The following is a 15,832-nucleotide window of genomic DNA, read 5'->3' as shown; positions in this document are numbered from 1 at the left end:
ATCGGTAAGGATAGCAAAGATTGGATTGATCTTGCCCACGAGAAGGACAGCTGCAGCCATAAACCTTCGGGTTTCAGAAGGTTAGAGAGTTAGTTAGTTAGTACACTTCATTCGCTAAAAATACTGAGGGAAGAAATACATTTTTCTTCTCCGGAAGCTGAAGTGACGGAATTTTCCTTCTGTCGGACGCTATTCCCGATTTCAGTTACTGCAGATTATCTGAATTACTTTGGTTGCCTTCTCAACTAACAACTCAAGGAGACACACATTCTGTCCATGAAGTGGAAAGAAATATGAGCAACTATGGGCGCAAAGCGACCAATGGGCTGTTCGGAAAGTTCTAAGAATCGGATAGAAAGAAACACAATATCAGAGTGGTTGAGGATTTATTTTTCAACATAATCTCCTCGAAGGTCAATGCACTTCTGCCAACGGCCTTCCAATGCCTTGACACCAGCAGAATATGTGGATTCGTCCAGGTCTGCAAAATAGCCTGTCACAACCGCCTTTGACTTCTTTGGTGGCGGGGAATCTGCATGCTTCCACTGCTTGGACTGCTCTTTTGTCTCAGGCGTGTAGTGAAGAACCCAAGTTTCGTCCATAGTGACGTAACGCCGCAGAAACTCTTGAGCATTCCTCTGGAAAAGCGCAAAACATTCCGTGGAAGTCACTGCGCGAACGCGTTTTCGCTCCGGTGTGAGCAGGCGCGGCACCCATCTCGCCGAAAGCTTTCTCATGCCCAACTCTTCAGTGAGAATGTGGTGTACTCGGTCCACTGAGATGCCTACTTCATGAGCTATCTCCCGCACTTTCAATCCTCGGTCAGCCAGCACCATATCATGGACTTTATCGATTGTTTCTGGTGTGATGGCGGTTGGCGGACGTCCACAGCTGGGGTCATCTTCAACGCTGTCCCGTCCAAGCTTCAACAGCGTCGTCCACTTGCTAACATTGGCACAAATGATGGAACGGAGTCTACCAACACTGTGTCCAATACGGGGTGTCGCGTTTAATTCCTTCTTCACCAGAAACTTGATGACCACACGAACTTCCATTTGTTCCATGTTGTCACGTCACTTGCACTTTTGTTCCATCACGTGCCTATGGAAACCAGACTATTGAAAGAGTGGCGATGAAATTTTCCCTGCACGTTCCGAACAGATGTGGCATTCTAATGCACATGCCTTGTTCCGATTGCAACGCCATCTCTGACCGATTCTTAGAACTTTCCGAACAACCCTCGCATGTGTGAGGTATTAACAAATATATATATATATTTTCAAATATCAGAACATATTTCACGGCCTTCTAGCGAAAATAATTTTACGATCGTACACATTCTAACCCTAGACTCTAAATGCATCAAATGGACTAGAAGTACATTTGGAGGTTAAATTGATGCATTTGTATTTGTACATGCTTCCTTTTCAATGGCAGCTTCGGACGTACGCAAGAGGAAATTATAGCTGATGCATCTCTCAGTAGGTTACTTTATGACAGGAACTTTTTTATTTTGAAGTACCTAAGTGCTTCACCAGCATTGTTGTGTTACTGGTGTATGTACCTTTGTGCCAAATTTTCCTCCTCTCTCACTTCCTTCTTTTCTTCACCTGTCTTTCTCTTGCATTCTTCTCTCTCTTCCATCCATCTATTCTTGTTTTCCCCTTCACTCTTTTCCATCTCTCTTCCTTTATCTTCTTCTCTTTCTCTCTCCTCTTTTCTCTGTCCCCTCAACCTTCTCTTGCTTTCTCATTCCATTTCTTTTGATATCTTGCTCCCCTTCCGTCTCTCTTCCGTATCGTTATCCCTTTATCTCTAGTCCTTTCTCTTCCATCCTCTCTCGCCTTCATTTCTATCGTTCTCTTTCTCTCTTTTCCTTTTCTTTTTCTTTCTATCTTTCCATTTCCCTCCCCTTCTTTCCCTGTCCCATCATCTCTGTCTTTTGCAATTACTCTTTCCTTTCTCTATCCTCCTTCATCTTTTTGTTTCCCTCCGCCTCTCTTGCCTATGGATTGATCATCTTTAATCCCGCTTTCTCTTCCCTCCCCTCTAACTCTTTTTCTTATTCTTTCTGTTTCTCTCTTCCATTTTTCTACCTTTCCATTTCCATCCACTCCTCCCTCTGCCCCCTCATCCTTCTCTTGTTCTTACTCTTTCCTCCTGCCCCTTCGTCCTCTTCATTTTCTCTCGCCTCCATCTCTTCATTTCTAGTCCTACTTTCTGTTCCCTCCCCCTGTCGCTTTCTTTTCCACGTTTTTCCTCCTCTTCTTTGACACACTTAGGCTCCTGGCTTCGTTCTCTCATTCGAGGAAGTTATGCACTTCCCTGTATGCAGCAAACCGGTAAAAACCGCTTTAATTCAAATGAAAGGGCTTCCGCTATCTGCCCTCCCGCCGGCACGGACGATCTGTCCTGCATGACGTGACGTAGGATTGACATGTGTCTAGGCTCGCTAACGAATGACCCCGGCAACTGGACATAACCGTCCGCCCCAGAGCTCTCAATCACCGATTTCTCTCCTCTCCCCCACACGAAGGCCAGCGGACCGTGACTAAGCGTTTGGAGAATGTTGAATGTTGTGCAGGGTCTCTCGGAACCTAGTAGAAAGAGGGCGGGCGGTCTCTTTAATCTTGCGATGAACCACAGATCAGTTGCCTGTGGTTTCATATCTCTCGAACTTTGTGAAGGGGTTAATATCTTCAGTGAGGAGGACATGTCTTATATTATTTCAAAAGCCAGTGCTATTTTCAAAACGTTTCTCCAGATGGGAGTATAAGCTCGTGGCTCTCAATCTTCATGATAAATTATTTTTTAAAAAAAATTCGACGACGCAATCTCAACAATTTCAGTCGTAAAATGCCTTCCTAATTTCTAACTTTATGGTTTAATTAATATGTATCCTTGAAAATGATAAAATCAATTATGGCATAATCATAAAGAGTAATAGTTCAATTTTGTCAAGACTTGTTGAAAATATAAATTAGAAAAACTCAATATGCTGACCAAGGCAGAAATTTATTTTATTATAAAACATAAACTAAACGTAACGTTTCAACCTTCTCGCAAGGTCTTCTTCAGACTCTGCACCAAGTACAAATATAACAAGGTACAAAACAGGACGATATATATATAAACAAACATTACTCGCCTCCAGACTATTAGAAAGTTTTTTCTGGAACATTCTAGCAGGTGGCTTTCCCTTGTCAAGTGTACTTTCACCTAAAAGGCTAAACATATTTTCTTCCATCTAGAATGTGGTATATATATCGTCCTGTTTTGTACCTTGTTACATTTGTACTTGGTGCAGAATCTGAAGAAGACATTGCTAGAAGGTTGAAACGTTACGTTTAGTTTATGTTTTATAATAAAATAAATTTCTGCCTTGGTCAGCATATTGAGTCTTTCATATCATGCAAACAAGGCTTAATGGTGTTATAATATAAATTAGGTTGAAATTAATTGTCAACCACTAGATAGAAATATTGAAGTTTCTTAAGGCCAAACATCACTAAATAAAAGCTGATTTTCATTAGCATGTTGCATTTTAAACATAGAAAATTGAAATTTATCACAACATTTCTACTACAAAACAAAAATGAAAATTGTTGGACAAACTAAAATAACAAATTTCAGGAAAACATCTCGATTTAGTTTATTTTACTTCGCTTTTCTACCACTTTTGGCTAATCGCGAAGATGAGGATGATAATGAAATTGATGAAGGGACACAGAGAACACCTATGCCCAGGCCAGGATTCGCACCCGAGATCCTTGGTGGAGACTTAAAAAGAGAGGCGATAGGGAGAGAAAGAGAAGTGAAGGGGAAAAGAAAGTCACGGAGGGTAAAGGGAGAGCTAGAGGAAGGGGACAGAAAAATATGGTGAAGGAAATGAGAAACGTAGGGAAAGGAAATATGAAAATAGGTAAGGTAATAAGTAGAGCCCGGAAGTTCAGGCATTTATTTTCGTTAAAATAGGCAGGCAAAAAGGCATTTATAATGTGGTAAATAGGCACTAAAAATGAAAAAAAGGCAAAATAAACCGAAAAAAGGCACATTTAGAAGTCGCTTACTTTTATCTATAATTTCTGGCAAAATGTTAAAATCTACATTGGGAAGAGCATTTCAATTTTCTCCGTCTTGATTGCACATAACTACAAGGTGCTTTTTAAGTTCTCAACATTCATTGATAGTCGTCTGTCAGAGAGAATGTTTTTCATAATAGAAAATGATCTTTCTACTTCGACAGAAGTTATTGGAGCATACATATAACAAGCTAATGTAGCTGGACTCATTTTGGTAACAGCATTTTCACCTTTTAGAATATCACAAATTGTTTTCAATTGTTTCAAGTCCTCATTTGCACTCCCTACCCGTTAGCACTTTTCCGCAACAGCTGACCCCTTTTCTCCTGGCACTTCCATCATCTGCTGCATAGATTCCTCGAAGATTTTCATGGATGCTATAATTGTAATTGTCTCTGGCAATGCACCATAATGTGAAAAAGTAAACTTGAATAGCACAGGAGTTTTTTCACTTCACGAATTGAAGCCGCTTTATTTTCTGGAAGAGCATCGATCACCTCACTGATTTTTTCAAGGTTGTTAGCATAATATATAGCTGCTGATATCCAGGTTCCCTATCTCGTCAAGACTGGTTGCTGAGGTAAACTAAGCTCAATCGCAACTTCCTGAAATTTTCGGGTTCGAGAGGGAGATTTCAGAAATATTTTCTTTGTGTTCGAAATCAACCTGTCCACTTCAGCAGTCAATAATGCACAAGAAATGTTAACTGAAAGGCAATATCCTGACTCAGCATGAAATACTTTTTTCTCACACTTTTCTCCTTCAGCAATGTTGAAACATGCGTGAGTTCAATACTACTTAACTAAGGCGAAAATTATTCACATAATAAACGGAAGAAAAATAAATGCCAACAACGTTTTTTGGGAGAAAAATAATTTAAATACACATTTTTTTTTAAAAAATGTCTAATTTCATTGAAAAAGGCAAAAAAAAGGCATTATAATTAAAAATAGGAAGTGGGGTCCCAAATAGGCAAAATAGGCAAAATGAAAAGGCTTCCAAAACATTCGAAACAACATAAGAAATGTATATCCGGAAAAATTTTATCAATATATGCAGTAGATAAAAAGAGGCATTTTGCCAAACTTCCGGGCTCTAGTAATAAGTAAGTAGAGGGGGAAGGCAAAGAGAAAGATGAGGGGAAAGACAAAAGGGAGTGAGAAAAAGAAGGGAGCGAACAATGGCGTATTCAGGGGCTGGGTCCATGGGGTCCGGACCCCCAAGATTTCTTGCTTTTTTAAGAAATTCTACATTGTAGATTCACCATACTTCCCGATGAGACACTCTATAGCAGGCGTATAACAATTATCTCCGTGTGCACGGTTTGTGGATTGTAAAATAATATCAATAAAAGTTTTCAAGCTTCAAACTTGTTAGTGATATGTGAGTTGAGAATCTGTTCTTGACTATTGTCAGTGCGTGAAACATGATTTCAAGAAAAAGAAGATTCCCTCCATGTTTTTGTTAAATTTCTTCAACCTTGTCAGTTAAGTGGAGCTGTCAGAGTGACCCATCCGAAGCAAGTGATCATCTACCCGCAGTTCAGAGGAGGACTTTAGTTTACTATTGTTCGGACAGATTTCTTCATTTCTACAGAAGAAACTACTTACCGTAATAAGTTCCTGTAGCATTGTCTAACATCGGGAAGGTGTTTTATGTGATGTGGGAATGTATGATAGGAGAAATTCATGTTCTTTGTTGAAAACTAATTCTCCGACGGACAATAGCCTTTGGCGCGTACATCTTCGTACATCATCACGTGTCGTGATTGTGTTTTGTTCATGTTCATTGGATATCCAGTGTTTCGAACTGTCTGTGTTTGCAACGAAAGTTAGAAACATGACGTGTCGTGGATGCGTGGTGAAATTCGTACCGGGTGTGGAAGATCCACTGGATTTTTTAATTTAAATGACCACGGGATCGTGAAGAAAGGAAAGGAATGTCGAAAATGTGGCAGTGAATGTAAGCTACTCGTTAGAAAGAATGGGCTGTGGGTATATGCCTAATATGACGTGTAGTGGATGCGTGGTGAAATTCAGGTTAAGTTTTCCGTATCCTGGAAACGGATTTCTTCTAATTTAAAAGTTTGGGGCTCATTTGGGGGCAGGTGACTCCGGCCAATTTCTAACATGCCTTTAACACGGACTCTATAGAGAAAGTCGGGTAGTCGGAGCGGAGCGGAGGCGGGGCAGCGGTAGCGGTAGGGGGCGGTAGGTCAATTACCCCAGGGGCATAGCCCGGGATCGGTGGAAAATTTGGACTCAAAAATTTCAAACGAAAATATTTTTTTAGTTTAAATTTCCCACCGATTCCGGGCCGGATAGCCCCAAAAACCATTCACGGATAGCGCCACGAAACATTACAATTTCTTCGTAAAACAATGCGAAAAAGTTATATATATATTAAAAAAAATTGGATCAGATGAGCTTTGTTCACGGGTATTTCTTGGGGTCCGAAGGTTGAAACACTGCATAACGAATGAAAATCGACAAAACACAAGCACGACGCGCGATTATGTAGGAAGGTGTACGCGCCATATTGTGTCTCAGGCAAGCGAAAAGTCTACGACAAACAAGTACTCGTAATGTGAAAAAATGCAATTACTTTGATGAAAAAAAACGTCAATACACCTTAAGGAATGTTCCGCGAAGCAGATAGGTATCGTACGAATGTCAAAAATTGACGAAACGAAGAAGTTATAGGTGTCCGAATGATAGTAAATTTTTACCTTTTCAATTACACTATTAATCTGTGAAAAGGTTTTCAGTTTTACTGTTCAGCTGTCAAAGTATTTAGAGCCCTTATCACGATTTAGCCTCTGCTGTCACTAATTCATAAAATTGAATCAGGAACTTTGGGAGATTTCCGATGAAGAGTTTGTGACTTGCTTGGCTTATCCACACCTTACCTCCTCTCTCGAGGCTCAGTGCACTCCGTACTCTGGTCTGATTTGTCTATATACATAGTTGCTATGCAAAGAATATAAAAACCTAAATAATAATAATAATGTAAAGTACTTTTTCACTAATTACTGAATTTTCGCCCAATCGTACCGGCACACTCATTCACACACATATATATCTGTATTCATGTCATTACCTAATTCATTAGAGCATTAGAAAATATAATAATTAAAAAAAACTGTTTCCCTGACATGAGGACAGTTCAAGTTCAGCCAAAGGTTTCAAACTGCTTCTGGAAATGTGTCAACAGACATTTAATTCTGAAACTGAATAACAAAACAAAAAAACGAGATAACCATTCTCGTACTATTATTGGGGGGCTGATGCTTTATTGGTCTTGAGGGATGAACCCCCTCCAAATTTTATTTCTGGATACGCCCCTGGGAGCGAAAGTGAAAGTATAAGAGGAACAACGGGAAAGAGTTAGAGGGGAGGGATTAAAGATGAAAATAAAACGACAAGGAAGAGAGGCGGAGGGGATAAAAATACAGAGGAAGGAGAAAGAAGAGAATAGTAACAAAATACTGCATCTTGTGCCACTTTTGGCTAATTTGCAAGGATGGGGATGAGTGATGATATGATGAATGGACACTCACAAACATCCAAGCCCAGACCGGGATTCGAACCCGGGACACCCCTGGCGTCGTAGCGCGATGTGCTAACCACTCCGCCACGGGGAGCGGCGAAAGAGGGGGAAGTAAATGCAAAGAAGGTAAATAAAGATAGGCGAAGGGGGAAATAGTGAGAGGAGGGGTAAAACGAAAGAGAGGGGGAAAGGACACTAGGAAAAGGGACAGAAAAGATAAGAGAAGATAGGGGAAGGGGGAAGAGGGGGGATGGGAAGAGAAAAGGAGAAGAGTTGCATATGGTGAAGATAGGCAAAGAGAGAACGGAAACCAGACAAAAGAAAAACGTTGGCACAGTGTTGTCATCTCCGTCTTATAATCAAGCCCTCCCGGATTCTATACCCTGCAGCGACAAATAGTGGTTCGGATCCCACGTCAAAATGTTGTTGCAGTCCCGATTAGCCTACCTGTGCATAAGGTCGGCTTAAAAACGCGACTCATTTCCTTAAAAATAAGTACCGTGCAAGGACGTATTAAGGGGGGGTCCAGGGGGTCCGTACCCCCCGAAAGATTTACCAAGTATTAAAATACAATAATGAAAATGTACTTTTTAAGCATTTGTTCTGCTATAATTAAAGTTAATTATTTCCTATGTACTTGGAAGACAGGGATCATTATATTGGGACCATACTGCTTTGAAGGACGGTACCAAAGAAGATTTATGCAAACTACTATTAATGAAAATATGCATAAAATATTAATCAGGAACATCCGTTTTTATTATTCAATAAATATTCAATTCTTTATCTATTTGACATTAATTTATTTGTTTTTAAGTATTACAGGCAAACAAGTAATAAATATATGATGCTGAATTTATATTCAACTTCTAATACCTACTTGTTAAATATTTTTAAATATTCATGTAATAAAACTGCAATATTAATAAATTTACATATATTAATTAATATTAATTGAATTGTAATTTCAATGTTTTAATTTAAACATTATTATTATTATTTCTGGGACACTTGTTTCGGACCCCCCCCCCTCCCAAAATCTATTTCTAGATACGTGCCTGGTACCGTGTACGAAAATGACTGAAAGTAGCTGTGAACAATTTTCATGCGGCATAATGCACATCGACACCACAAGGAATTAAGTTGGAACAGGCCTGAAGAAAATTTCACAACCCACACTGACTCCTCGCTGCTCATAAACTTACAATCCCGTCTTTCATTATCGGAAAACTTTCTCCCGTAATATACGCATCTACGTTGTACGGTCTTGAACCCCAGAGCTTTTGGGTGAAAGAAGAAAGTAACAGTGTACATCCGAGAGCTTTCTGAAGGAGGAACTTTGGAAAAACTTCATATCCACTTCCTAGGCCTCTCAGGATTTATCCTGTGTACACGTAGCTTAACCTTAACACTTGCTATAGCCGCTAAGCACAATTTCCCCTTAATAGTTTTTACCTGCTGCATTATAAATGTTGATCAGGGAAACGGCGAGAAATACCGTAAACTTCACACCTACGCCGTTGGAAGTTAACGTCAATTTTACGATTTTCTACCGTTAAAATTTAACGGTCTGCCCGTTGAGAAAAACAACATGCAATAATTCTTGCTCGTGAGCGCATGCGCATTTATGTCGCCACCTGTCTGATGTTTATAGAATAGGAAGTAAATATGGCGTCATCAGCCGCTTGGAATACTGAATACACACACGCCAACACACTGGCGTACTCAGGGAGGGAGCTGGAGGGGCTACTGCCCTCTCCGAAATCTTGAGACAATCATAACTTTCAATGTCCGATGGCGTACAGGTAAACTCGTCGCGTGTTGGTGTGGTGGAGGCACATAGTGGTTCGCATCCAACTTTAACTGTAGGTCCGGTCCCGATTAGCATCCTCCCTACAGTCCTGACCTCATCCTGTGATTTGTACCACTTATACGCGTTTGTTACAACCTGTCCCGGTTCCCGCGCTAGTTGCTCCCTGTCTTTTCTCGGTGCTGGGGAAAGTCAAAGCCAGGCAGCCAATTAAAATACGCAACGTCGCAACAGCGTCTACGTAAGCGCCTCTCTTCTGGCTTTCATTCGCTCCTCGCTGCCCAGCAGACAATTTTTTCCTCGTTTCTCATTGGCACCGAAACTGTTGAGCGCTCCCTAGCGCGGGAAGCGGGACAGGTTCTACCAAACGCGGTATAAGTAGGTATTGAGAGGTCAACGTTTCTAGGGCGATGAGGAGGTGGAGCACTTATGCAATTGACCTTGGCACCAATCACAGGAATACAAACAAATACCAATTTGGTGACGAAAGTGTCTACACTGCATGTGGGCATTAGTTTTCTGCAATACTTCTTCCGTGTAGTAAAACGTTAGAGCGAAATTTCGGTATATATTTGACTGACCCACGTACAGTGGGATCCATGAGTATTTCCGTGCAAATTGTCCGTGACTAATTTCATTAATTTTTCTCTTTCAGCCTATGTGTTTTTAAGCTATGGATTTTTATGTATGCTGGTGCAGAAGTTGTCTGTAGCTTGTTTTGAGTTTTCTTTTAATTCTTGAAGTTGTTATTGGGTCAAATAAAGTGCACGAAAATGGTGATGGACAATTTGCGCGGTAATACTTATGGATCCCACTGTACATATAGAGTTACTTAATTTTCATATCTCGTCCCAAGATATGAGATGTTTCAAAAATATGTTTTATCAAGAAATGTCAGAGAGAACTAAAATTGGGCATTTTTTAAGTTTATAGTTTGCTAACTGTATCACAATTGTAGGTACCCTCCAGTGAGCGATAGGAAACCTAACTTATGAGTCACTCCTCTTAATACACCACGATTTCATACTGGCATTAATTCGTGTCTATTCCAGAAAAAATAATCTTCGTCCGCTAGTGAACGTAATTTTCTTTTCTGCATTTCGGTCCGAAAAAAATTCCGTGATTACCAATTCGCACTTTCCAGCAAAACCAAGGCTGTCCATTAGGATGAACGAGTGTCAGCCACCCATTATTCGCGGGGCAGCAACGAAGTGCCTCGTTTGTTAGGCAGACATTAGTCCAGGGCCGGCCGTTCCACGTTTCCGATTAGTTTTGTTCATTACGGCGACATTTCTGCTCGTGAAAAGAGCGGGAGATTCGACGCGATGACGTAAAGAATCGCTATGTAGGACTGCATCGCTATTTTCCTCTCACAGGTTGTTTTTTCCCGAAGGTGGGAAAAAAAAGGGAAATTTCTTCAAAAATTCTGCAACACTTTTTGCGATTTTTCGAAAGAATTTCCCTAGTGGGAAAAAGAGGGATTTTTCAAATTTCTGAAAAATTATTAAGGCTCTTCCTTGAGAAGCGACAAAGTCATGCTGGAGGTGGTGTGGTGAACAGCACGCTCCAACCGCCTTTATAGCCCTGGACTCCCTTCTCCCGCAAGTACCTATTGATGAGTAGCTGCTTGAGGCTCTGAAACACTATGTAAGGACATCTTCGGTACAATTACTACGTGTGTGTTTGTGTGTGTGTGATTATCATAAGCATGCAATTCTAATTTGGCTTGCCCCGTTGTCTAGTCCTTCTACAGAGAGAGAGAAAGAGAGAGAGAAAGAGGGAGAGAGAGAGATAGAAAGAGAGAGAGAGGGAAGAGAGAGAGAGAGAGAGAGAGAGTCTCTCTCTCTCTCTCTCTCTTGTACATATACCGGGTGGCCAGAATTAAAGTTACCCAACTCAGAGCCCTCTGTAGCCTGTTTGAGGCATCGTAGAACTCTGAAATTTGGTGAATCCACTATGCAGACCATGGGAAGAGGATTGCGATATAAAAAAAAATAGTTCAATTTTCCGCCACCAGGTGGAAATGTGGCGCTGTACTTCTATGATGGGTTGTATAAATAATCACGTTAAGTGATTTACCGGAGTTATTAATTAGAAAGACATTTGTTAGTGGCTGGAAGTTGCGAGAAAATAATCTCTCGTTTATTGCAAGATTGCAAGGTAAAGGCAAATCCATAACCAATTGGAGCAGTTTACGTCATCATGGAAGTACAGCGCCACATTTCAACCTGGTGGCGGAAAATTGAACTATTTTTTTTTTATATCGCCAGCCTCTTCCCCATGGTCTGCATAATGGATTCACCAAATTTCAGAGTTCTACGATGCCTCAAACAGGCTACAGAGGGCTCTGAGTTGGGTAACTTTAACTTATAGAGATAGCAAATGACCCGGTACATATTCTAACACTACGCTTCAAGATAGCAACTCTGAGTTTAGAGACCACTTTATGTATAGATAGGCTAACCAGGACTGGGCCTACAGTTTAAAGTACGATCCGAACCAAAAGTGTATCGCGATACGCTGATTACAAGGCGACGACGTTACCACTAGGCCATCGGGGAAGACCACATCTTCTCTCGCCTTCAGGTGAGGTGTAATAGGGTGACCCTTTGCAAAGACACCTCCTTTCCGTAGGTACACCCTGTATTTTGCAGACTAACGAGGCTCTGGCGTCTGGACTCAGTCAGTACAATCATCTGCAGGGCTCGTGTTGTATCGTCTGCATATGGTTCTGATTGTCACTTCATCCATCTCACCACCATCCTCATCTTCGCGATTAGCCAGAGAAGCTAAGTAAAATAAACTAAATCAACCAATCAGTCATTGTGAGAGCAAACATTCTTAACCACAAGTATAATTTCCTGACTTTTTATTAACTTCTTGAAGGGAACAATTTTTTTGCAAGTGGTGGGAATCGAACCTACGACGGATCTTCGATTTTACTATAAATTCCGTAGGTTAACCAAACACTACACGGCAAGTGGGGAAGGAGAGAGGTTAAAAGTAGCAAAGGCCGGGAAGAAAGGAATTAAAACAATACTCGCACGTAAAAATTACAGTGAAATTAGCAATACCCCTGCTGGAACAGGAACCCAGAGCATTCAGCTTGGAGACGAGGCTTCCACGCTTTAGGGATACACGGACGTTCAAAATGCAAGAAAATGGAAGCACCTTTAGTTTTAAAACAATCTAGAAAGTGTGGACTTTTCGAGAAGGGAAATTTTGCACCTATTGTGGGAAATCTTGCACCTATTGTGGGAAATTTTGCACGTATTGTGGGAAAGTTTGCACTGATTGAGGGAAATTTTGCACAGATTGAGGGAAATTTTGCATCAATTGAGCGAAAGTTTGAACCGCTTGGGGGACATTCTGCACCAATTGATGGAAAACTTGCACCAATTGAGGAAAATTTGCTATGATTGTGGGAAATTTTGCACCGAGTGAGACATTTTGTCCTCAGCCAGGGAACTTTTGCACCGAGTGAGGGAAATTGCTACTCTGCAACACTGCTGAGTTATGGCCGCCACAGCTTTCGCCGCCTAATCGCAGCAATTGACGAATGGAGCCTCCAGGAAATGCATTCTGGGAGCGCACGTGTCCGTGTCGCGTATCTGGGATTACAAACATGTATCAACAATACATCATATTACAACCACGGCCTCCCCACCCTCCTAACCCTTAAAAAAATCGGTCGGGGTCGTTGAAGCATGTCAGAGGGAGTACATGGAGCTCTTGATGGCAATCTAAAAACCGTGTTCACCATGAACCTGGTACAAATGTTCCTGTCAAACGAACAACGGGATTCACAAGCAGAGTTTTTCGTATGCTGTCCATGGACAACGTGGCGAAAAGCGCATCAAGAGCTCCCGCAAAGTTGTCGATGCACGAGTCGGCGGCTTCCACATTCGCTAGGCCGCTAGGAATTTGCTACGAAAACACATTCCACATGCCTCTTTGTGAAGAAAATAAGAGCCGTACTACATAAACAGAGAATACCCTTGCTGCTTGGTTCTTTGAAGATAAGACTTCGACAACATAAGGTCCTTCACACACACATTGCCTGTACGTTTCTCTGAACATATTTTTCTCTTCGCATCAACGTACAAGTTTGCAAAAGGTTCTGGCAACAGTGAGTTACCAATGCTGCTATACTATGTCCGTGAATGAACGCAGCGCATAACGGTAGATAAGAGGAGAAAGAGAGTGGAAAATTTCACATACATCTTCAAACGGCAAAGGCAGCAGGTAATAATGAAAAGTGCATAATGTTACCAATCAAAGTAAAAACCTAGGAATGGATTTGTGTCCCTGAAATTTCTCAGTACGAAAGATGGAAACACTGTAAGATATCGGCAGAAAGCATTGAAAAAAAAAAGCGCGAGAAATCTGTTGTGACGAACGGTAGCATTGCTTATCTCAGCGCAATGTCTGCGTTCTTCGTGGAACCTTTTGCTTTTTCGGTTGTGCGTCGATTCGCTCCCCTCTCGAAGGTCGACCGTCAGTTTTCGTTTCCATTCGTTCTATCAACATCCGCTGCAGATGTTGCTAAATGAACGAACATCTCGGGAAGAGGGGAGGGGGGAGAGGAGAAGTTAAATGAACTGTTAAAGGCGGAACAATATTTCCCTTTAAAACATTCGTTGCGAACGATGAAGGAAAACAGACTGGGGATTTGAGAGGGGGGAATCAAGTATATGTCTTTCACCCCCCCCCCACGACCCCAGCGCTTGTCATGATAAGCACTGAAGTCGAGAATTTACATAGGTTTATGTACATTCCCCTGGATGGTAAATACAGTGCAACCTTGGTTTTACGTTACCGGTATATTTTCCAGTTATATGCAATTCCATGAAAAATGTACGAGAATCGAGGTTCCGCCCAGAAAATTATCGTTCATTTTGCTGCTCGTATTCGTTGTGTAAAACTAGAAATCTTACCCCTCAATATTCTGCTAGATCGTTAGATGGAGCCCTTCATTACAAGGCAACGACGTTACCGCTACACCAACGGTGAGACTTAGAGGAACTACAGTTGAGATTCATGCATGCATTAAAACAACATAGATTAGGTTATGGCTCGTGTTGGGCGACATATCTTCCAGACGATATATCGCGATATTGAAAAAATATCGTCCAGAAGATATCAACTAGACGATATATCGTCACGATATTTGGCGATATACATCGTTACGATATTCTGGCGATATATATCGTGTCGTCGATATATCGTCAGGATATTTGGCGATTATATTGTGGAGACGATATGTCGCCGATTTACAATACGCAAAAAATATCGTATCGTATCGGCCGTCCGATTTTTCTTGACGATATATCGCGATATCAAATTTCCGATATCGTCCTTCCCTAGTTATGGCTGTTAATACTTTAAAAGCGGTCACAGTTGGATTACAGCGGAAATGACGGTCTTAGACTTTTTACAGTGTGTGCTCAAGTATGCTAAGTTTTAACTTCGCATCAGTGGCGACGATTATGTGGGGGGTGCGTGGGGGCAGTTGCCCCACATTTTTTGTCACTTTTGCCCCCGCACTATGGTAAACCTTATCTACAAAGACAAAGTAAACTGTCCTTCACCCCTCCCCCAGTTTTGGAACTAAATCGCCGCCACTGCTTCGCATCATTAAAAGCTCATGCGATATCGAAGCATCATACCGTTTTTCCTAGCCTTTTACTACCCTTAAAACAAGGAGTAAATATAAAACAGACTTTCAGTAGTATCAAGTTCGTTCTGAATTCTTCAAAGCGTCCGGCAAAATAATTCAATTATGACCCAGCATACGTTTGCAAGTCATCCAATAACCATATTTTATCTCAGCAAGACATCTCCTCTCCGGAATCTTGAATTTAAAGCATTTCTCCTTGAAAACACATCTATGCCTCGTATAAATCTTTGTCGATATTCTGAAGCGAAAAAGAGGAAAAAAAATCAGAAAGTTTTTGCAAGAAGGAACGTCTTCGAGCGTTCTGAGAAAATTCCCTGAAGTTTCAAGCCAAAATTCTTGCAAAGATGAGGAAAATTTTAGGATGAGTTACTGCCTGGAATGTGTTAAACAATTCCCTAGAAGCTTAGAAAGTTAGGCACAAGAATAGGGAATTCTCTTCACTTTCCATGCGGCAAATATGGGCTGATTGTCAATGCGTGATGATTTACTGTGAAATCAGGGCGTGCCGTATTTCATCCAAGGTTCTTCTATTTGCTTGCTTTGGTTACCTTACATCGCTTTCTGCTACTTTTGGCTAATCGCGACGATGAAGATGACTGATGGTAAGATGAAATCATAAGCCTCACAAGAGCCTCACAGAGGATTATACTGTCTGTTGACTTCGATTCAGGACTTCCCAACTCAGGAAAACAGTGACATTTCAGGAACTTG

At 41.2% G+C, this 15,832-nt stretch overlaps 1 protein-coding gene across 1 annotated transcript; it reads right to left on the bottom strand.

The window, feature by feature from the left end:
• Positions 1-386: 386 nt before the first annotated feature.
• On the bottom strand, positions 387-1,064 carry LOC146004470 (protein GVQW3-like). The gene has a single exon (XM_083143326.1). It carries the CDS (start codon positions 1,062-1,064, stop codon positions 387-389), a length of 678 nt encoding a protein of 225 aa, XP_082999452.1.
• Positions 1,065-15,832: the final 14,768 nt, after the last annotated feature.

Source organism: Lepisma saccharinum, chromosome 21 (assembly GCF_977018435.1).
Source record: "Lepisma saccharinum chromosome 21, izLepSacc3.1, whole genome shotgun sequence".
In the NCBI taxonomy this organism is placed as follows: domain Eukaryota; kingdom Metazoa; phylum Arthropoda; class Insecta; order Zygentoma; family Lepismatidae; genus Lepisma; species Lepisma saccharinum.
This window is presented reverse-complemented; position numbering and strand designations above follow the sequence as displayed.

Excerpts from the sequence above, each read along its gene's own strand:
- LOC146004470 (XM_083143326.1), bottom strand. The coding sequence starts at position 1,064 with ATGGAACAAATGGAAGTTCGTGTGGTCATCAAGTTTCTGGTGAAGAAG.